The sequence below is a fragment of the Rhinopithecus roxellana genome, chromosome 11 (assembly GCF_007565055.1).
Source record: "Rhinopithecus roxellana isolate Shanxi Qingling chromosome 11, ASM756505v1, whole genome shotgun sequence".
Lineage (NCBI taxonomy): Eukaryota > Metazoa > Chordata > Mammalia > Primates > Cercopithecidae > Rhinopithecus > Rhinopithecus roxellana.
The window spans coordinates 25233189-25256395 of record NC_044559.1 but is presented as its reverse complement, the minus strand read 5'-3'; the positions used below and the strand labels follow the sequence as shown (position 1 = coordinate 25256395).

The following is a 23207-nucleotide window of genomic DNA, read 5'->3' as shown; positions in this document are numbered from 1 at the left end:
CTCTCGAACCACTCATCCCATGACCTTCTGGTGTGTCTTCTGCTTCCACTGGAACTATTTTTACAAAGTGCACCAAGAAGCTCCCAGTGGCCAAGCCCAGTGGTGTTCATTCTCCTCAAAATTTGCTTTGCACTTGGTTCCTTTGACTTTTTCTGCTTAAAATTTCATTTTTGGTATCATAAGAATCACAATCTCCTGGTTCCTCATCTCTTTGGCTTTCTTTCTCTGAATGCTCATTTAATTTGCATCTTTGCTCATTTAACCTACATCTTAAAAATGCCTGACTGGGCACAGTGGCTCACACCTGTAATCCCAGCACTTCAGAAGGCCGAGGCAGGTGGATCACCTGAGGTCAGGAGTTCAAGACCAGCTTGGCCAACATGGTGAAACCCCATCTCTCCTAAAAATACAAAACATTAGTCGGGTGCGGTGGTGGGTGCCTGTAATCCCAGCTACTTGGGAGGCTGAGGCAGGAGAATGGCTTGAACCCTGGAGGCAGAGGTTGCAGTGAGCTGAGGTCGCACCACTGCACTCCAGCCTGGGCAACAACATTACAGACACCCGCCACCAAGCCCGGGTAATTTTTGTGTTTTTAGTAGAGGTGGAGTTTCACTGTGTTGGCCAGGATGGTCTCGATCTCTTGAGCTCACGATCCACCCATCTTGGCGTCCCAAAGTGCCGGGATTACAGGCGTGAGCCACCAAACCCAGCCAACTTTCTAAGCTGAAAAACAATACTTAAAATGTTAATTGATTAAGCTTGATTGTGTCAGAATGAGGAAATAGAGTTTCTTTTGAATTCATATTCTAAGAACTATTTATGAGAACACTGTATTCGGTTGTTTCCTGTCACCTATATTCACATTAATAGATTATAACGGATTTCAATCTACTGAAGCAGGTCGGTTCTCCAGTTGCTGTCAACCAAATCACCATGGTTGAATTTGAACACTTCCAGTGATTTTTGGCTGTTGTTGGCTGCCCACATCACCTATTATTTATTTAAACTATCCTATATACAAATACACTTTAATATACAATTAAAAATTTTTTCTTAGCCATCATTAAATCAAACCTAAATTTGTGATATATGGTATTGTCTTAGTTGTTCACTTTGCCTTTTGTCTCTCTTTTCCTAAATCTACCTTTTCTTCCCCAAAGACACTCAAAGACTTAGTGGCATCTTTGGGTTTTTCTCACTCCAATTGACTTTAAAAGAACCCTCATTATTAGTGATTTGATAAAACTGGTAACATAGATAAGGCATACAATTATTAGAAAAAAGAAGACAAAAATAATCATTCTATGTGAGGAATTCAATTAAGTACTTAGAAAACCCAAGACAGTTAAAGTATTAGAACTATTAAGAGTTTGGTAAGATGGCCAGATAGAAAATTCATTTATAAAATTCAACATTTTTTATATATCAGCAATAACCAATCCAAAAATATAATGGAAAATGATATTTTTTAACAGTTGCCAATCCTTAGTTGCCGGAAATGTGCTAAGTTCTGGACAGAAGATCCCAGAACTGGGAGAGATGTTAATTAACTGTGGACTTTTAACATCAAGAGTACTTTGAGAACTTAAAGGGTGAGTGAACTCTAAAAGTAGAATTAAAACATATAATATGAAAACTAGTAGAAGGAAAAGAGAAAATGAAGGAAACTCAATCAACTTAATAGAAGACAAGAAAAGATAAATATAACAGCAAAAGAAAAATAATGGTTAATAAAAGTTCAAAGTAAAATAGCATAAATAAGTCCACATGTAGTACAATAAATAGAAATGGATTAAGCTTGCTTGTAAAAGACAGAGATATTCTGACTGAGGGGGAAGAATTTTCCCCCAAGTCCTGCACAAGGTCTATTTTTGTTATTTCAAAAGACATCTTTAAAATATAGTGACATGTGAAGGTTGAACTAAAGGGCTGGAAAATACATTATATGCAGATATTTAGCAACCAAAAGAAAGCTCAATAGCTGCAATAACATAGAAGAAACTAAACCAAAAATGTATTTTCACAGATAAAAATCACTGTGGAAGTTATAATAATCTTGACCCTGTACACACTCAACAATACATATTGTTGATAAGGTAGCCAGATATAAGAAAGCTCCATAGCTACAATAACATAAGAGAAACTAGACCAAAAAAGCATTTTCACAAATAAAAATTATTCTGGAAGTTATGGTAATCTTGAACATGTATACACTCAACAATACATATGGTTAAGGTGAAGAATTACAGAAAGAAATTAATTCTGCAGTCAAACTGGAGAATGTTAACACATTTGTACCTGATTCTAGCAATGTATTAAGAGAAAAGATTCTGATCAGTCAGAATTTATCCCAGCAATAGTGAATGGTTTAACGTTGGAAAATCTCTCAATGTACTTAAGTACTTTTATGGTATAAAGGGAGAAAACCTACATGATCATTTTAATAGAAGAAGAAGAGCATCTAATGATGATGAAAAGAATATCCATTATCGATTAAAAGAAAAAAAACTTTTAAGATAGCAGAAATAGAAGGAAACTTCTTTAACCAATAGATGGTAGACACTGAAATCTTACAGAAAATGACATGTACCTGATACCTTAAAAGCTTTCTATTTAATGGTGGAAACATAAAATTCCTGCTTTTATTCTATACTGTATTGAACACCCCAGCTAATGCAATGGAACAAGCAAAAGAAAACAGAGGAATAAGAAGTGGATCAGAAAAAAAAAAATTGTCATTTATAAATAATAATATCTACCTAGAAAATCCAAGAATCTATAATTATCCAAAGACTTAGTATCCATAATACATAAGGAAGACTTACAAATCGATAAGTAAAAAGCCAACAGCCCAATAAAAATAGGGACAAAGGATATGAACAAGGAAGCCACAGAGATGACCAAAAAAACATATGAAAGCATGCTCAATATCACCAGGTATCACTGAAACTTAAGATAGTAATGAGACTTTATTTTATATTATCAGATTGGCAAAAAAAAAAATGTTAAAATTTCCCAGTGGTAAGTGATGATGAGGAATATGTGAGGAATTCAGGAAATTTTATAAATTGCTGATGAGGATTGTAAATTAGCATAGCAATTTCAATGAGAAAATTTTAAATATAGCAGTAAAATTGAAGCTGTCCATGTTCTAGGATCAGTCATTTCATTTCTAGGTATATTCCTAGAGAAATTCTTACATATGTGCACACATTCAAGGCTGTTTATCAGAGCATTGCTTGTAATAGGGGAAAAGCAGACACAATCTAACTGTCCATCAAAAGAAGGTTAGATTAATAAACTCAGCATTAGCAATAACTGTATTATTATACAATGTAATAATGTACAGTTGTTAAAAAGAATAAACATCAAGAATGAATCTCAAAAACAGTGTTGAGTGAAAAAAGCAAAGTTGCAAAAAGAAACAGTATATTATGCATTTATGTATAAAATAAAAAACAAACCAGTAGTGCATATTGCATCAGGAGGTACAACCCAGGTTCAAGAGAGCAATTAGTGGAGGGGAAGAATGGGATTGGGTTGGACAGAGAGGGAGCTCCACTATATCCATAGCATGTATTTATTTGTTTGTGTTTGTGTTTGTGTTTGTTTTTCGAGATGGAATCTTTCTCTGTCACCCAGGCTGGAGTGCAATGGTGAGATCTGGGCCCACTGCAACCTCTGCCTCCCAGGTTCAAGTGATTCTCCTGCCTCAGCCCCCTGAGAAACTGGGATTACAGGTGTCTGCACCACGTCAGGCTAATTTTTTGTATTTTTGATAGAGATGGGGTTTCACTATGTTGACCAGGCTGGTCTTGAACTCCTGACATCAGGTGATCTACCTGCCCCAGCCTCCCAAAGTGTTGGGATTACAGGCATGAGCCATCATGCACGACAAGAGCATGTATTTAAAATAAACAAAAAGGACATGAAACAACCAAGGTAAACTGTAAACATTTACTGAATCCTGATGGTGGGCACATGATGGTTATATTAATCTTCATGTTTTTCTGTATTGTTTAAAATTTTAATAATTTTTAAATATTTATAGAACAAATAGGTTCTTCTTGCCAACCTCCCAAATGTTGATTCTTTACCAAAGCTTCTTCCAAAGGAAGTGATTAGTTCAGGGTCTTTTCCTTCTGTCTATGGATGTGGAAATTTATCAGAGAAAGAAACCCCCCTCTCCCCCACCTCAGTGGCAAATCCACAGCCGGAAAGTCTAACTTCCAATTTTACTTACTAAGTCAATCATCCAAATCGCCTCTCAGTCCTCAGCAGCTGAATTCAATACAATGATTAAGCCTAGAGCGTCTTCCTAGAGAAGATGGTAGTGATGCAGGACAAGCGAGCCCCAGGGTGGGGCTTAGCCCGCAAGGGTCCTTGGCTTTGCCCAAGAAGGAATTCAGGGGCAAGCCAGTGGTAGAATGAAAGAAAATAGCTTTATTGAAGTGGCAATGTTATAGTTCCTGCTGTGCTACAGCTCCGTGACTGCTTCTGCAGAGCAGAGCAACCACATAGGCAGAGAGTGGTAGGTCAGGGCAGTTCTGCATTCATATTTATATCTGCTTTTAATTACATGCAGTTTAAGGGGCAGTTTGTGCAGAAATTTCTAGGGAAGGGGTAGTAACTTTTGGGTCATCCAGTCAGTGCTATGGAAAGGAGCAGGAATGCCTGGGTGTTGCCATGGCAATGGTAAACTGACATGGCACACTCATGGGTGTTCTTATGGAAAGCTTCTTCTGCCCCATGGCAATGGTAAACTGACATGGCACACTCATGGGTGTTCTTATGGAAAGCTGCTTCTGCCCCAATCCTGTTTTTGCTAGTCCTCAATTTGGTCCAGTGTCTGAGCCCTGCCACTGGAGTTGAGTCCCACCTTCTACCTCAGTAGGAGGATTTTTAAATGGCATAATTACAGAGATATAAAATTTATGTATGCATGTGACCAGAGGAAAAATAAGAGAGTGCAAAATATAAGTGGTGGTTTTGGGACTTCACCTACCACTCCCTCTCCACCCATTCTTTTGGCTGGATCAGCACCCAAGAGCAGAGCACAAACCTTGGACCATGGTAGGTTCTGAATGAGTACTTGAGTGTGTTTGCATTAGCATTGGTGCTGTTACCCATTGATTGGTTCATTCAAACAAACATTCCCCTTCCTTGTTTCATTCAGCAAGCACAAATGTTGAAGGAAATGTGGGAGAAGTAAAGTGCCTGTTTCAGGGCTTGGGGGATTTAAGGAAGTTGCTGTCATCAAAGAAAAGTTGCCTGATTCCCTGGGGAAAGGAGAAGAAGGCCGTGTGCTTCAAGGAGGAGACCTTTGCTTCAAGGAGATCTCCAGGCACTAGGGCACATCTCTGTAGTAATTAGCACAGAAGCACTGTAGTTATTTGTTATCTGACCCACAGTTTCTGAGGCCTGGTTGACTGGGTCAAATAGTCCGTTTCCGCAACCCTAAAATGAGTAACTCACAGGGTAAGACCCTTTTGGAGAACGACTGTGCCTTACTCAACACTTGTTAAACAACAACAACACAACGATCGGGTGGTGGGGTGGAGCGATCTAGTTATTTTCTCTTTACTTAGAAGGGAAAAAAGAAGCAGGGAACCAAAAATACCCCTACAAGCAGCTGACGCTAAACCATCACATTTTGGGACCTCAAATGCTTCCGCAAATGAAACGTTGGGCGCTGGTTATTTTCTAATCCTGGGAGTCTTCTCGGTCGACAACAGGTTTCCGGGCATGAAAGAGTTAACCACAAGCTCACCACAGAATGTCAACCCGATTAAAATAAAAGTTATCAGATTTAAAAGGGGGAAGTAGAAACAGACTCTTTTTCTTTCTCTGAAATCTAAAGGCAGTTTTTCCTCAAATCTTTAAAACCAATTTCTTGGGATGGAGTCATATTTTTAGTAGAAATATGCTAAATCGGTGACTCCCGCCCACAGTCTTTTCTGCAAGGAGAGAGACTCTTCTGAGAAACTGGAGCGAGGAGCTGAGGAAATTTTCAACTCAACGGAATTTCCCCTGAGATTGTAAAGAAAGACAGAATAAGTAAGTATAACTTACTTACAGGTAGAAACTTAAGGAGGAAACAGAAAAGAAGGAAAAAGAAAAAGTCATCAAAAATGATGGCAACCTCCGAAGTCATGATGCTAAGTGTTTCTCCTGGGAACCGCAGCTCAGTTGGTGTCAGGTGAAGGCCGGGCCTGTTGACACAAATCCTAATTGTGTCAGGCAGGCCAAGCCCACATGTCCAGAACCCAGAGTTCTGGTCAGGGATTCCCAGCAGCCAGGCTCCCTCTGCCCTGCTCCTCACTCATCTCCCAGGGGGCCTGTTGTACCCCTTTTCCTTCCTGCTCTCAAGAATTCACACTCAGTTTTACACAAGACACACATTGCGTATACTGTGTGTTGTTGACAGGGATCATGCCTTTTCACAGAGAATGACAATCCAAATGTGGAAACACATTTGGGAGAAAACACATTTGGGAGAAAATCATGGGAAGTGGGGAGCACTGACTGAGGTTCTGGGGTCTTGGGGCCTTCAGATACTAACACGATCTGCTAATCTACTGTGATTTTGCTTAAGAAGGATTCAGTAGAGGCAAATAGCATCATGAAAGTATCAAATCCATGTGTTCACAGATGCTACCCCAGACATTGGGGAAGACAATGACATTTCAGGCTCTGTGGGATTGGTGGGGTGGACAGCATAGAACAGAGAGGTTAAAGTTGTAAGTTACATGGTACCAAAAGCCCATGCCTGGGTCCAGGGACTGGCCTCAGACACATAAATGCAACCTCAAGGCTTTTGCTGAGTTCAGTCTTTGTATTCAGCTGTGGGTGGGTCAAAATGCCTGTCTGCTGACCCGGCCCTCTCCTGCAGCCATGCTTAGAGGAAGCACAGGCTTGCATTTCTTCAGAGCTCCTTTAAAGTATTGGTGCTCAACGATTCCTGCCTTAACACAAATTCTTAGTCAACACACAACATTTGATCTCTGATAGTTTCAGTAGGTGGGTTCTGTTCTTTTCAACAGATACCTAGGGTGACTGGGGCTGAGCTCAGATGCTCCTGCAATGGGCATTCACACTGGGCTTCTTGGAGAGCTGAATTCCAAGGTGGCCATGTTTCCTAAGGACATGGGAACTTAAGATGCAGGCGGGGATCCTGTGTCCTATTGGAAGGTTCAAAGGCTTCCTCATCACAGTGCTGAGATCCTGCTTTTTACTCGGGTGTAGGACAAGTAGTTATTAAGCCACAGAATGTTAGGACTGAAAGGGATAAAGACCTTCTCCATCTCTCTGCATGCTTGCATGGAGAACATGTATGCATTGTCCAAGGACTCTCAAATCCCTGCATGTCCTGCACATGCCCTAGCCCTGAGGAGGGGCTGAACCCTTGCCGATGTGCAGAAGGGGTTAATCAGACTATGTGGACACAGCTAGCCCAAGGAACAATCGCCGTGCCAACAGCATTCCATCCCGACCTCATACCATGTGCACAGCACCTGATGCTGGTGGTGTCAGGAGTGTGGCCTGTTCCACACTCAGAAGGCAGGATGAACATAGAGGAAACACTAGGGTGGCAAAGGCTGGTTGTCACCCGGGGGCCTCAGAAGCCACAGCACCAGAGGAAGGCTCAGGAGTCAGCCCGCTCCAAAGCTCTTACTGCCCGTAGCATGCACCCTGCATCCTGCACCCTGTGCCTCCGGGCCACCAAGAACAGCAATCACGTCAGCTGAGATGCAACACACTGCATGCCGAGCACACAGCAGAGCTCACACGCAGAAATGTTCTTGGCTTCCCTGACACCAATGAAGGAGCTTATTATGAATATGAAGGATAATTAACATACCTATTATTTTATTAGACATCACAATTCAAATATAATACAGTATATAAATATAATATAAATATATCATAAATGAAATATATAAAATACCATCTTATGAAATTATCTTATATGATAATAAAATTATAACTATACAGATATATAATAAACAATTAAGATATGTTATATATAATACTATAGTGTACTCAATATAATTAGTATATGATAAAATATATATAATAAATAAAAGACATCATACACTAATAGAGTATAATAGTCAATATAATCAAAATTAATACTTATGCAATAATTAATTATGAGATGATGTGTTCTTCTCATCTCCATTCTATAGAGGCAGGAACTAAGGCACAGAGAGGCACAGGGACTTGCCCAGAGCCGCACAGCCCCTCAGTGGTGGAGTTAGGACTTGGACCCAGGCAGCCTGACAAGCACGTGCTCTTACGCACGAGTGTCCACCTGTCCTCCAGCCTGCCCTCCCTCATGTGCTGGCTGCATCCTGCTCCTGTGGCCCCTGACCCTCAACTGCCCTTGTCATGTGTCTGTCTTGCATCACAGGAAGGCTGTCATGGGAGTCCTGGGATAGATGGTGATGAGTAAGCAAGAAGAGGGGTTGCTGGTGTTAAGAGACTTTAGAAGTTGGAATTGCCAAAAATTGAGGCTGGATTAGGTGCATGGAGGACAGACAGGAAGAAACAAGAATTTTGCCCAGAATTCCTGGGCAATGGGGAGGATGGGGTGCCATTCATTGAAATAGCAAGGAGAGGAGAAAGAGTAGGTCCCAGGGAGGGAGGACAGTTCTGGATGTGTAGTCTGAGCAGCTTGTGAGGCATCCACATGGAAAGGTCCAAGGGAAGGGGCCTTTGGCCATGCAGACTACAAGTCCAGCAAGTCACATTTAGTGAGCACCTACTGTGCTCTGGTCACTCTAGGCAGGCTAGCTTATGTAGCCTTCCAGCACCCAGCAGGGTCTGTGTTATTCCCATTTCATACGAACAGAAGCTGAGGCCCACCAAGGTTAAAAACCTGCCCTCATGGACTTCCATGGAGGTTACTCAATGCCCTACGGGCTTGCCTTTCTGCTTCCCTTCATTCTTTACATAGACCAGTGCTTTCTCTTCTCCCTTCATTCTTCACATAAACCCAGTGCTGTCTCTCCAAAGTACAAGCCATGCCCTGACTGAGACCCCTCTGGGATGTTCTGTTCCTTCCAGGACACAGTTTAAGCCCAGTGACATGGCGAGGCTCCAAGACACAGCTCATGCCCAGCTTCAAAATCTCTGCTTCCACCATTGTCTGAGCTCTCCTGCCTTGCGGGACTCTGTGTGGCTCTTGGAGCTCACCACGTGTTTTGTCTTGGGCTTTGGTCATTGTATTACTCAGGGTTCCCCAGAGAGACAGAACCAATAGGATATATGCAGAAAAATAAGAGAATATTTATACGGGAATTGGCTTACTCAATTATGGAGGCTGTGAAGTCCCACGAGATGCCAGCTGCAGCTGGATAACTGGGAAAGCTGGTGGTGTGGCTCAGTCTAAGACTGAGGACCTTCTGGCCTGAGGACCAGAAGGGCCCTGCTGTAAGTCCCAGAGTCCAAAAGCTGGAGAACCAGGAGTGCCAATGTCCAAGAGCAGAAGACACATGTCCCAACTTGAACAGAGAGAATGCAACCTTTCTCTGCTTTCTTGTTCTATTCTGGTCCTCTATGGTTGGATGATCCCCACCACACTGGTGACGGTGATTTTTCTTTACTCAGTCTACCAACAAGAAATTTACCCAGTCTATTCAATTCAAACGCTAGTGTCTCCTGGAAATACCCTCACAGACACACCCAGAGAGAATGTTTAGCCAGCTCTCTGGGCATCCTTAGCCCAGGCAAGTTGACACATTAAAATTAACCATCATGCTCATGCCACACTTCCCAATGCATTTCCGCCTTCTCGACCCCTGCTTTCTCTGAAGATCTCCCCTTGGCTGCCATCTTTCTCTAGAAAGCCTCCGGGACCCTTCCCCTGTCTGTGCTTCGTGGCATTTCTCTGCAGTCCCAGACTTTGCTCCATTTTCTTTACGTGGCACTCACCCTACTGTATCCATCTCACTCCTACCACCTTGCTAGTGCCTGCGCAGAATGGCATGCAAAGGTTTTCGTAAAGGAAAGTAGAAATTCGCAAGTTCAAGCTAGGATTTGAATTCAAGCCTGTCAACTTTCCAAATTCATAAGACTTTTCCATTCTCTCAAGACGCTTTTCTGGTTGGGAAAAATTCCAGTAGGCAGACAAGATAGGGAAGATTAGTCCAGAAAGGGAAGAGGGTGTTCCCGGGAGTCCAGCTTTGAAATCACAAATGAGGTGGTTCCCTTTGAAGGACAGGAGGAGACCTACTGGCCAAGATGTGCTATGTGCTGAGGGAACAGTCTTGGCGGGAGAGCGTGTTGTGTGCCAGGCAGAGGAGGTGGCAAAGTGCCCCTGAGGCAATGGGAATGACTGGAGCTCTTGCAGCGGAAAGGGCATCATGACAGGGGCTTTCAGGGGAGATCAACTCAGGGATGAATAACAGGGTGGCTGAAAACCAGAGCTTCAGGGCCTGCCTGGGAAGCCCAGGAGATTAACGGTGCCTGCTGACAGCTTGCTTCCTATCTCAGGCCTGAACGCATGGGTTCTGCTCAGATCTACTGGCTCTTTGCTTTCTTGGGTGAGTGAATTACTGCCTCGTGGTCTCAGTTTTCTCATCTGTAAAACGGAAATTGTAGCAGGGCATGGTGGCTCAAGCCTGTAATCCCTGCACTTTGGGAGGCTGAGACTGGTGGATCAATTGAGGTCAGGAGTTTGAGACCAGCCTGGCCAACATGGTGAAACCCTGTCTCTACTAAAAATACAAACAGTCAGGCGTGGTGGCGGGCGCCTGTAATCCCAGCTACTTGGGAGGCTGAGGCATGAGGATCTCTTGAACCCAGGAGGCAGAAGTTGCAGTGAGCCGAGATCACGCCACTGCACTCCAGCCCTGGCAACAGAGTGAGACTCTGTCTCAAAAAATTGGGGTGAGGGGGAATGGGGCTAACAGTCCCCATCTCCTAGGGTGGTTGTGAGGAATCTGTGAGATCACAGAAGCAGAGCATGCAGCAAGGCCTGTCTGGCCTGGGAGTGCTCAGAGCTGGGATCCCAGTGCAGGACGAGGAGGAGGAGGACGGGTGCCCTGGCTACAGGTCCTCTCGCACTGGATTGAAAATGAGGCCAGAGAAGCAGAGCTTGAGAGATGCTGGGAGAGGGAAAGTGAAACTGAAGGTCCGGTGGGTGAAAGGTAGTGAAAGCCCGAAGTGCAGTAAACCAGGGATCAACATCTCCAGCCGAAAGGCTCACCGTGTGGTCTCAGCACCACCTGGGCATCGGCAAGATGTCTGGAGAAACGGCCCTTTTATTCTGAAACCCCCCTCCAACTTTTGTTTTAGTAATTGTTTGTTTTGCTTTCCATTTAAAATAAGGAGTTTTCTCCTTTACAGAAGTTCTTTTTGTTCTAAATCAGGCTTTAAACAGAGGTGCCACCACAAGGACCGGAAGCAGAGACCACACCGGTGCTCAGCTGGGTTGCAGGCTCTGCCTGGTTTCATCGTTGGAGAAGCCACCAGGCCTGCCCCCAGCCAGCGAGATGTCACGCATGCAGCTGGGTGTCATCCCCAAAACTCCCGGGAAACTCTCAGGGCGCCGGGGCAGGAAGAGGCTGACGTCAACTTAAATGCCGGGGACTTCTAACGAAACTTTTAGAAATGATTCCTTTGCCCTTTACTTGGTAACATAATAAACTGATCTTTCTCTGAAAAGATGGGCCAATTTGCTTCAAGGGGCTCATTTCATGAGGAGAAAATATACACACATACGTATTTCTTTTCTTTTTCTTTTTTTTTTTTTTTTTTTTGAGACGGAGTTTCACTCTGTCACCCAGGCTGGAGTGCAGTGGCTCCATCTTGGCTCACTGCAACCTCCGCCTCCAGGTTCAAAGGATGCTCCTGCCTCAGCCTCCCAAGTAGCTGGGATTACAGGCGCATGCAGCACTACACCCGGCTAACTTTTGTATTTTTAGTAGAGACAGGGTTTCACCATGTTGGCCAGGCTAGTCTTGAACTCCTGACCTCAGGTGATCCACCAGCCTCAGCCTCCCAAAGTGCTGGGATTACAGACGTGAGCCATCATGCCCAGCTATATATATATAATTTTTTAAAGAAACATTGCTGCTTTGCTACAAAGTATATAATAATGTAAACGGGACTAATACGATTCCTTCCTTCCTCCCTTCCTTGGAGGGGTCACAGACTTTTAAGATTGGGGAACGGTTCACATGCATGTGCATGGGGCAGTTGGTCAGAGCTGTCTATGAGAAAGGCGCTTCTAGAATACTTGGGCAATGTGGAGTGGCAAACAGGTTGTTATTAAAGGAATTGAAATGCTCTCACTTGAAATGTTCCCATTTTCTCTGTAAAGGAATTTCTTGAGCAAAGGAAAACGCCACATCCTCTGTCTACCTGAAGCTCAAAATTAGTGGTGTTTGGTTTTAATAATTTTAGTAGTTGATGACAAAACAGTGCTCTGCTGTCCTCTCTGTCACATCTAACATGACGTGAATGAGGCAGTCCCTGATGTGAGCTGTGCTGGGTTTTGCAGGAGTAATGAACATCGATCTGCATGTTCCATCGACTCCTTTGAACTTGTATCTCAGCACTTAGCCTGGGTCATAATTGTCTGTGCAGAGGTCAAGAACGGGCTCTTATTCATCTCTTTGTCTCAAACCTGTGCCTGACACAAAGCAGTTCCTCAGTGAACATTTGCTGAATTAATGAATGAACAAAGGAATGAGCAAACCAGTAGCCAGCAGTCCTGCCACAGAAGAGGTTGTTTCCGATCGTCCTGATTCTCCCTCTTCCTCCTGTACCCGCCACCCATCTGGTGCCCCCACTGCTGTAGCAACAACTTCTCTCTGAAAACCTTCCCAAGGGAGAAAACGCGCCCCCCTCACGCCTCAGAGGCACACACCTATCCTGGCCTTTGTTTTTTTATTGCTGAGAGTACAGAAAGCAGAAGCTTCTGAAGGAGGTATCTATTTTGGTCCCAAACAGAAAAGAGTGGGTGATTCTGTGGGCAGAGGTGGCAATTCCTGAATGTGGTGTGGTGACTCACGCCCGGAGGTGCTCAGAATTTCCTCTGTTTTGTGGCTGCTGGGGCAGGTGCAACAGTGCCGCTTTCTCCAAAGATGCCCCAAGCTGCTCTGGGGGTAGAAGGAGGGCTGCAGGGAACATCAGAACCCAGAGAACCCAGACCTCAAGGACCAGATGGGCCTTAAGCCATCCTGCAGGAGGCCGGCTGCTCCAGCAGGTTGAGGAGTGCCACACAGCTCTGTGGGTACTGCCTCACTGAATGTACCTGGGGCTGAAGGAGCAGTGGGCATTATTCATAGCGTATTACTTCAGCTTTGTAAAAACCAAAAATAACTTCCCTGCTCACATGGCACCTTCGTCTTTGACCTTTAGCAGCAGTTTAGACAGGAGGAAAAAAGGCAGGTTCTGGAATGAGACCGCCTGTTTCCAATCCTAGCCCCTTCCTTGTTGGGCTACATCGGGCAACCCATTTAACCACTGTAAGCCTCAGTTCACACCAGGCATAAAATGAAACGGAGATGATCACATGACCTACTTTATTTCGGGAATTAACTGAACGTAATACCTGAAAGACAGCATTTAGGCAATGGGTATTCACTGTCGTGGTTCTAGCTAGTGTTCAAGTGGTTTCTGGAACAAAGCTTGAAGCAAATAAGTCCAAAAAGAAACATAGCTCTCAGTATCAGAGTTGGTGCATGGCCGGCCTGAACTGAACTGATCTGTTTCCTGGTCTACAGCTTTGCTCACTTTGTTACCAAAGGAAATCAGGGCCTGTTGGAGACTGTCCTATTTTCCACACTCTTTAGAATAAAGAAACCAATGGCTTCAATACAACTTCCTTATTTAAAATTAATTATCATTTTGAAAAACAGAGGTGGGGGTCTCACTATGTTGCCCAGGCTGGTCTCGAACTCCTGGGCTCAAGGGATCCTCCCCTCTTGGCCCCTCAAAGTGCTGGGATTACAGGAATGAGCCCCTGTGCCCAGCTGCAGCTTCCTTTTCGTTCTTTTAAAACATTGCTCTTTCTCCTCCTTTTGGGAAAAAACGGACTCAATTGCTGCTAGTCCGGTTGCATCAGCTTGTTCTTGCACTGCATACAGCGTGGGATGAAAAAGCCTGGGAAATGGGGGGACATGGGCCAGCGAGCTCGTCCGGCCACACATTTTGCCATGGGGCAGGCCCCACCGCTGGCACAGGATGTGAATACTCCTGATCCGTATCTTGCCCCTTCCTTCCTCCCGTTCCTCTTCCTCCCAGCACAGTGACCTTCTGGTCAACTCCACCCATGCCACCCACACTTTGTTGCCTTGGAGTTTCCCGCCACCCGAACCCCTCCTGTGAGCAGGATCTGGGTGGAAGGCTGCAGGCAGAGCTGCTGGTCAAACCCCTAGGAAACTGGTTAGGTGTGGGAGTGGGAGAATGGGCTATCAGGACAAAACCCCTGGGACTCCAGCCTTGTGGTGTGTACATGGCTCAGGCTGGGTCAGGGAAAAAATGTGGAGGTAGGGAAACAAGACCCAGGAACTCTTTGGCTGCCATCCAGGGTCATGTGGTGCTGGCAATAAGTGATCAGTGACCCACTGCACCAAGGACATCTACTGGGGACCAATGACACCTGTAGACACTGCAGGGTTGAAGCTGGGTGAGAAGTACTCACATGCTGTCTGTCTGACCAACAGTATTCATTTTTGTCCGAGAATCTGAGACTCCTTTTGCTTGGCACACACACCCAAAACTGCATGTATGTTGAAATATGGCTCACTATGTAGTTGTCCTGGCAAACGCCTCATTTCTGTAATCGGTCAGCTCACTACTGATGGAACACGGTCCATGTATATGACTCCAGCAACATCACTAGAAAATACCATCCTCCAGCCCTCTCCTGATATTCAGAACCACCATTCAGAGCCAGGAGGTCCCAGGGCCACCTTCTCTGAGAATTTTTTTTCTAGTTCTCTGGGTAGCATGTTACTCTCCCTATTCTGATCATTTATGACATTCTTTGCAATATTTGATCTTTCCCAGATTGGTTTTCCCTTTTTCTAATTTTTTTTTAAGAGACAGAGAGTCTCACTATGTTGCCCAGGCTGGTTTTGAACTCCTGGGCTCACGTGATCCTCCTGCCTTGGTCTCCCAAAGTGCGAGGATTACAGGCGTGAGCTATCATGCTCAGCCTATTTTCTCGTTTCACTCGCAAGTTCTGTGTGGGTAGAAGCAATGCATATTTCATCTCTGACATGATAGCCTTGTTACTCAAAATGGGGTTACTCAAAATGCACCAACAACATAGGCCTCCTGTGAAATCTGTTTACACCAGAATCTTAGGCGCTAACCCCTAATCTCCCGAGTCAGAATTTGCTCCATGACAAGATCCCTGAATGATTTCTGAATACATTAAAGGTTGAGAAGTACTGCTTGAGCACACCTGTTCCTAGTGAATCAGATCAACCTGAAAATCGTTATTCCATCTCTCTAATTTGGTGAGTTTCAATCCTAAGTGCAATTTGGAAGTATTCAAGGAACTGAAGAGAAGGTATTGTGATGTTCAGTTCTGTTCCCCAGAAAGTCCACTTAATTCATCTTAATTAGTCTCAGACATCACTTTTTAAAGCATCCTGGGTGCACACTAACGTACAGCTGGCGTTTTGAACAATTACTTTCCACACATTTCCCAATGGGAACTGTGTTTCTTTTTGACAGAAGCAAACCCCAGAGTCGCCGTGAGATCAGTCAAAAACTGGAGTAATCTTAGAGTGGAAAATACCTAAAATTTCTGGAGATAATTATGTTATTGTTTTCCCCTAAATGAGTGAGTTACTTGAGAATATGGTGGGGGGTTCAGTGGGAGTTATCGGCAAACACTGTTGGCTGACTTCAAGATGGGAGCCACTCAGCAGAAGTTTTGTCTCCCGTGTTAAACTGTGAGCATAAGAGGACAAGAGCTGGAACTTTCTTCATCTCTGTAGTCCTCATGCATGAATGGATGGATGAAGGAATACCACTGAGAATTCAGTATAGATTGCAGATATGCAGGGAATATTGAACTGAAATTTAAGAGGGCTGGATTCAAGTTCAGCTTCTATGTGAACTCTTTCAGTGAAGAAGGTCTTATCATTTTTAGAAGTAATCAACTGAATTAAGATTCTCTTTTCTGCTGGGCACAGTGGCTCATGCCTATAATCCCAGCACTTTGGGAGGCCCATACAGGTGGATGACTTGAGGTTCAGAGTTCAAGACCAGCCTATGCAACATAGCAAAAACCCCATCTCTACTAAAATTACAAAAAATGAGCCAGGCATGGTGGTGCACACCTGTAATCCCAGCTACTCAGGAGACAGAGGCAGGAGAATCGCTTGAACCCAGGAGGTGAAGGTTGCAGTGAGCTGAGATTGCACCACTGTGCTCTAGCCTGGGCGACAGAGTGAGACTGTCCAAATAAAAAAAGATTTCCCTTTCTCTTCTCTCAGGGAACAGCCTGGGATAGAGAAGAGAGACAGGTTCCAACTCATGTAAAACTTCTCCAATGGGAGACAAGGACATTCTTTGAGGGGAAAATTCCTACACAAGCAAACATACAGCAGAGGATACCGCCCCCACCTGTCCAGGGCAGGAGCACAGTGGATCACCTGCTGCCCTGTGTCTTGGGGCCTCTGTCCCTGGAATCTCACTGATGGAAATGTACCAGTCCCTCGGGGCTCCCTTTCCATGTCACCCTCATGAAGCCTTCTCTGATAGCCCCATGCTCAGTAGATCTTACCACATATGACTTGTGCTACTATGATTATATACATGCCTTTCTCCTCACCAGCTTACGACTCTCTTAAGGATCAGGACTATGTCTTGCTTGTTTTTACATTTCCTATAGTACTGAAAGGGGGCATAAAAGGTATTGGATAGATTTTGAGAATTGAGTGAGTGGAGTTTTTGCCTTGACACCTGCAGCTGCAGCAATTACAAAAGCAATGGGTCATGCTGGCTGCCGGGCAGTATTTCCTCAGAGCTGGAAAGAACCCGCAATGAGACATCAGGCTTTGGTGCGTTGACACACTAAAGTCGCTCAACCCTGACCCTGCCAGTATGTCTTCATTTGGGAAACTTGTTCATCCCAAAGTTCCCCAGCTTGAAAATGCCTTTTAAGCAGAGCTTATTTTATTTCCTTTCTGGAATTCTTGACATAGAGTGAAGGAACTGGAAGGGAGTTTCAAGATCCCTGGGTGACCTCCTCATTTTACAGAGAGAAATCTGTCAAAAACTCATGGCCTCCCGGTGTCCTCTCCTCAGTGTTTTGGCCCACTTTCTGATTCCTGCAAGGTTTATCTTCCTGCTAATTCCATTCCCTGTGACCTCAAGCAACATGCCTCATTTCCTGATGAAAATTCTCTCGTTATCTGTAAAGTTTCTGCTCATCCTTGGGCAAGAAGAGGAGTGGGGAAGGAGGTGGAACAGCCACCACATTGAGGGACTGCCTGCCTTGATGGTGTCCATAGCTAGCAGAGGAATGACTCCAACAAAAAATCACAAAGAGTACTGGGCGTGGTGGCTCATGCTTGTAATCCCAGCACTCTGGGAGGCCGAGGCGGGCAGATCATCTGAGGTCAGGAGTTCGAGACCAGCCTGGCCAACTTGGTCAAGCCCCGTCTCTACTAAAAATACAAAAATGAGCCAGGCGTGGTGGTACATGCTTGTAATCCCAGCTACTTGGGGAGGCTGAGGCAGGAGGATCGCTTGAACCCGGGAGGCAGAGGTTGCAGTGAGCCAATATCTCACCACTGCACTCCAGCCTGGGCGACAAAGTGAGACCCTGTCTCAAAAAGAAAAAAAATAAAAATCACAAAGATGTATTCAGAATACCCAAGCCTTTAGGCAAAAACCAGTCTAGGAATACTTCTCTATCAGGGGAATGGGGTGGAGGAGTTACAGAGCCCACCAACCATTGTATATGAGCACCTCTAACTGATGCATTCGTGAAACTCATTCTTTCGGTGCAGAATTGTGAAGTCAATTTTTTTCTTTTTCAATTCTCACATCTAAAATGAAGCATACGCACAGGTGATTTATCAAACTGTCTGTTTAAGGCATGCTGTTTTAAGGAAAGTAGCAACTGTCTCATGAAGTGCTCCCAATGTTCAGGAAAGCCCTTCCAGCCTCAAGACATGTCTTAAAGATGAATGAAGTAACAGTAGCAACAATACTTCGGGATCTCAAGAAGTTGAAAGATTAAATGTGAAGGGTGAAACATTTTGTGTTTGACTGACAAAGGCGAAGATGGGAAATTCCATTGTGGGCAGTTGTCTTTACAAGAAGGGATAATTACAGAAACACATGATCTCAATGGGTTTCCGCACTGTTTTTTTAAAGAATTATTTTTGAGTCTAGAGGATAAAGATTTGATCACAGAATTCCTAGAATGAAAGAAAGATGATCAAGGGACATATAAGCTCTCAGAATTTCCACAGTTCTGAGAAAGGTGCCTTCAATAACGTGCCATATTGGTAATACCAGGAGAATTTTCTTTCTGACCACATCCCAGGGCCCAGTAATATAGAGACTAAAAACACTCAAGTTGACTAATACGTCCTCACAAACCTTGCCATGTTAAATGGTGGCTTTGGAAATTTTCAGAATGAAAGTCTGTCCTTATGAATCAGCTAGAAATTGCATCTGTTGACAGTCTGATTTCATTAGAGAACTCTCACCCTGAGGAATAAAAAGTCTGATTTGTTTCAAGACAGGGTTCCTCTTGGAGAAAAAAAAAGTCTGTGATGAGGTGGTTTCTCACCCTGGAGTGATGCCAGAGAATTCCTGTTGATTCCAGAAACTCGACCCATGTCATTGTCTTTGGCCACTGGGTCCTCGTTTGCCTCATGATTGGACAATTTTAAGAGCCTCATGACCTGTCTGTGTGCACCTGATCTCTCTCCACTCTATGCCAACCTCATCTCCATAAAGCTCTAACCCTGTTTGCAATAAACAGAAACAGAACAATCCAGGGAGACCAGGTTCAAACCCTGGCACTGTCACTGCCTGTGCCAGTCTGAGTTTTGGGCTCTTGTTCATCTAGGGGTTCATGACATCCATACTGCAAAGTGGCTATGAAGATTACAATAAGACATACATCTGGCATATAGAAGTTACTTTATAAATGGTAGTTTTAAATTTTCTTGTAGTTCTTTATTGCCTACTAAGTGAAGTTAAGAAGTTATAACTAGGAGAATTCTCTTTCTGACCACATCCCAGGGCCCAGTAATATAGAGGCTAAAAATGCCTAATGCCTTAGATGATGCATTTTACCTCATTCTAACTTTCCAGTTTGAATTTCCCATATCCCCACCCTCCCTGTCCAGGGCAGGAGCACAGTGGACCACTTGCGCCCTAAGGCGCTCCTGTGTTTTGGCTTATAGGGGCCTCTCTCCCTGGAATCCCATTGATGGAAATTTACTGGTCCCTTGGGGCTCCCTTTACATGTCACCCTCATGAAGCCTTCTCTGATAGCCCCACGCTCCGTAGATCTTACCACACTGACTGGTATTGCTGTATTTATATCTATGCTTTTCTCCCCCTCACCTGGTTATAAATTGCTTTAGTGTCAGGGCTATGTCTTGCTCATTTTTGTATTTCCTATAGTGTTGAGAGGGAGATGCTGTATAGATAGATGTTGAGAATGGTGTGAAAGAGTCCTTATGGGACTCTACTTCCCCTCCTCCCACCAAAACCACTCAGACCCTTGGATAAGTCACCAGTGGCTAGAAATAACACGAGTTTACTTGAAATGTGTCTTCCAGAGGCAGAGCATGATTAATTGTCAAGATTTTGCTGTTCTTGACTTGGACTGAGTTAGCAAAGACCCTGTGGACATAGAAATCACATTAAAAACCTTCCTAAAAGTATACCCTTTTTATAAGAACGACACAATGGACTCTGAGGACTCAGGGGAAAGGGTGGGAGGTGGGTGAGGGATAAGAGACTATGCATTGGGTACAGCATACGTGCTTCGGTGGTGGGTGCACCAAAATCTCACAAATCACCACTAAAAAATGTATTCATGTAACCAAACACCACCTGTCCTCCAAAAACCTATTAAAATAAAAAATATAGGCCAGGCATGGTGGCTCACACCTGTAATCCCAGCACTTTAGGAGGCTGTGGCCGGTGGACCACAAGGTCAGGAGTTTGAGACCAGCCTGACCAACATGGTGAAACCCCATCTCTACTAAAAATACAAAAATTAGCTGGTCATGGTTGCACACGCCTGTAATCCCAGCTACTCAGGAGGCTGAGGCAGGAGAATTGCTTGAGCCCATGAGGCGGAGGTTGCAGTGAGCTGAGATCATGCCACTGCACTCCAGCCTGGGCGACAGAGCGAGATTCCATCTCAAAAAACAAAAATAAAATGAAAAATATATAATAAGTAAATAAAATGTCCTCTTTAAAGACATTCCTACATCTGGGCCAGCACACAGCCCAGCATGACTTGGCCATTTCCCCTAAACAAGCAAGCAGACTCCTTAAATGCATCATCATGTTTCATTTCTTAATAAATTATTTCTGCAGCCAGTTAGCATTCTACTTGTCATTGTAGACTTTCAAAAAAAACTATAAACTTTCTTATCTGTCTTCCTGAGTAAGCAAAGGGAAGACATTATTAGAAAATTCACACTCAATTAGGAAGAGTGGTTTGAGGTAGAAGTTGGTGGTTTTTTATTTCTTTTAAAAAAAAGTCTTGGCCAGGCACAGTGGTTCATGCCTGTAATACCAGAACCATGGGAGGCCAACGTAAGTGGATCTCTTGAGCCCAGGAGTTCAAGACCAGCTTGGGCAACATGGCAAAATCCCATCTCTACAAAAAAATAAATTAACCAGGTGTGGTAACTTGTGCCTATAGTCCCAGCTACTCAGGAGGCTGAGGTGGGAGGATCGCTAAGCCTGGGAGGCGAAGGTTACAGTAAGCCAATATCGCGCCACTGCACTCCAGTCTGGCTGACAGAGATGGTGTCAAAAAAAAATTTGAGAAAATCTATTTGAAAGAAGGAATGAAATTTAAAATTTGCATATATAAACACATATACACATACATATCATGTATACACATAGTATTATGGGAAGTAGTAATGTTCTAAAAGTGAGTATGCATATTTTTTAAAATTTCTGTAAAGTTGCACTTGTAAGGAAATTCCTAGGTATTATTTCCTGAGGTAGTAAAAGCAATGAATACAACCTTGAAGCTAAACTTTTCTGAGATCTTAAATTATTCCAGTGTTTAATATATGAGTACTGATGTCTCCAGCAAATTAACCTGAACTTAAAGAGCTTCCTGATAGCTTCTTAGCTGGGGGGCGGGAGTGCAGAGAAGAAAGGAAATTCATTGAAGAATAAAAGATAATTTCTTGAGGAACCTGCTCATCAGGGCCCTGTTAACATCCAAGTATCCCAAATATCATGCCACACCATTCTTCCCAGAATTAATCGTCAAGGACTGAGAAGGACAGGAGAACCTAATGCTATTTCAGGCTCTCTTGACGGACCAAGGAACACTGAGGCATAAACTGGGGTCCCCATGGGTCACGGGCAAGAGGTGGAACCCAAGATTCAACTCCCTTCTTGGAACCATCTACCTGGGGACTCCCTCTGGTTCTGTGGCTGGGGAGAGGGATGCCCATCAGCCTTCCTGGAATTCTGGGGGCACCCACAGGCCCTTACCTGCCTGGCAGCCAGGCACCGTGATGACCGTGAGCAGTCCCCACATGAGCAGGTATGGATCCATCTTCCTGGCCCTTGGGACCTGCCGGGACAGTGAAGAGAGGTCTTTCTCCGCAGAAGGCCCAGTTGCCGTCAGCCTCTTTTTGGCATCGCGCTGGAGGATGTGGGATGGGAAGATCGGTCCGCCTGGACTGTCACCCTTGTGGGCCCATCCAGTCTCTATCGGAGTCAAGAGTTGCTCTCTTTAAGTATTGGGCTGGTGTGTTCAGCCAGGAAACTGCCTAGCACTCTCGTCTCTCATCTCAAATATAGGAAGTGTTTTTTTTTTTTTTTTTTTTTTTTTTTTTTGATGACAATATAGTTTGCGGTAATTTTTCAAACCAGGTTTTTTTTTTTTCAAGTTCAATTGCTGGAGGTGTGGGCTGGGGTTGATGAGAAGGATTGAACTTCATTTATGAATCCTTTCTTCAGCTACACCCATAAAAGGAGAGGGAGATTCCCCTGCCGTTGAAGGTAGGGTGAGCAAGCACTTCTTGGCAGTGGTCTCACCCAGCACTTGGTAAGCTGAGTCATCCCCCAGGGCTGTAACGTCCTGAGGAGTCAGCAGGGACAACTCGGGATGAAGGAGCAAAGTCCTGCCAAGATTCTGGTCAGGCAGCCTCCAATATTCAAATAACGGAGACGGATGCAGCGAACTGATGGGTCCTGAGAATTCGTAAATAATTCCCCAAGACTTATAACCTGTACTAGCCATCATCATTTCACCATGGTTCCCTGGGCTTCGGAAAGTGCATTGTCATTTTATAAGGTGTTTTGCTTCCAGATTTGTCTTTCTCTTAAAGGATCACGCAAAAAGCAGGCTTTGGTTTTAAACTTTGGAATTTTTTGTAAAATTCAGTCTTGCTTATTTATTGATCAGAGCTCTCTTCTGATTATTGTGAAATGGTTGACTGTGTTTTGCTCCTTGGAAGTTTGTCTAAGACTTAAAGCCATTGCATAGTTAGAGCAAAATACAATTTTTTAAACACTAGAAAGCAAGCAAAGATAGTAACAAAAAGAAAACCATCCGGGCAAGCAAAGGAATTCATGGTCCCAAAATGCATCGTGTCGGCTGGGCCCGGTGGCTTACGCCTGTAATCCCAGCACTTTGGGAGACCGAGGTGGGTGGATCACCTGAGGTCAGGAGTTCGAGACCAGCCTGGATGACATGGTGAAACCACTGTCTCTACTAAAAAAAAAAAAAAAAAAAAAAATTAGCCAGGTGCAGTGGCACATGCCTGTAATTCCAGCACCTCGGCAGGCAGATCACCTGAGGTCGGGAGTTTGAGACCAGTCTGGCCAACATGGCGAAACCCTGTTTCTACTAAAAATACAAAAATTAAGCGTGCATGGTGACGGGTGCCTGTAATCCCAGCTACTCGGGAGGCTGAGACAAAAGAATTGCTGGAACCCAGGAGGTGGAGGCTGCAATGAGCCGAGATCGCGCCACTGCACTCCAGCCTGGGTGACAG

At 44.3% G+C, this 23207-nt stretch overlaps 1 protein-coding gene across 6 annotated transcripts in view; it reads right to left on the bottom strand.

Annotated features, from left to right (window-relative positions):
• Nucleotides 1-22047, bottom strand: part of IL2RA (interleukin 2 receptor subunit alpha) — a 51044-nt gene extending 28997 nt beyond the window's left edge. Inside the window, exon 1 of one of the 6 annotated variants that reach the window (XM_030941135.1) lies at nucleotides 21697-22047. In XM_030941135.1, coding sequence (XP_030796995.1) covers nucleotides 21697-21760 — 64 coding nt within the window. In that variant the 5' untranslated portion in view covers nucleotides 21761-22047. The remainder of the gene's footprint in view (nucleotides 1-21696) is intronic. The other 5 variants (XM_030941137.1, XM_010366516.2, XM_030941136.1 and 2 more) reach the window with 5 other exon arrangements.
• Nucleotides 22048-23207: the final 1160 nt, after the last annotated feature.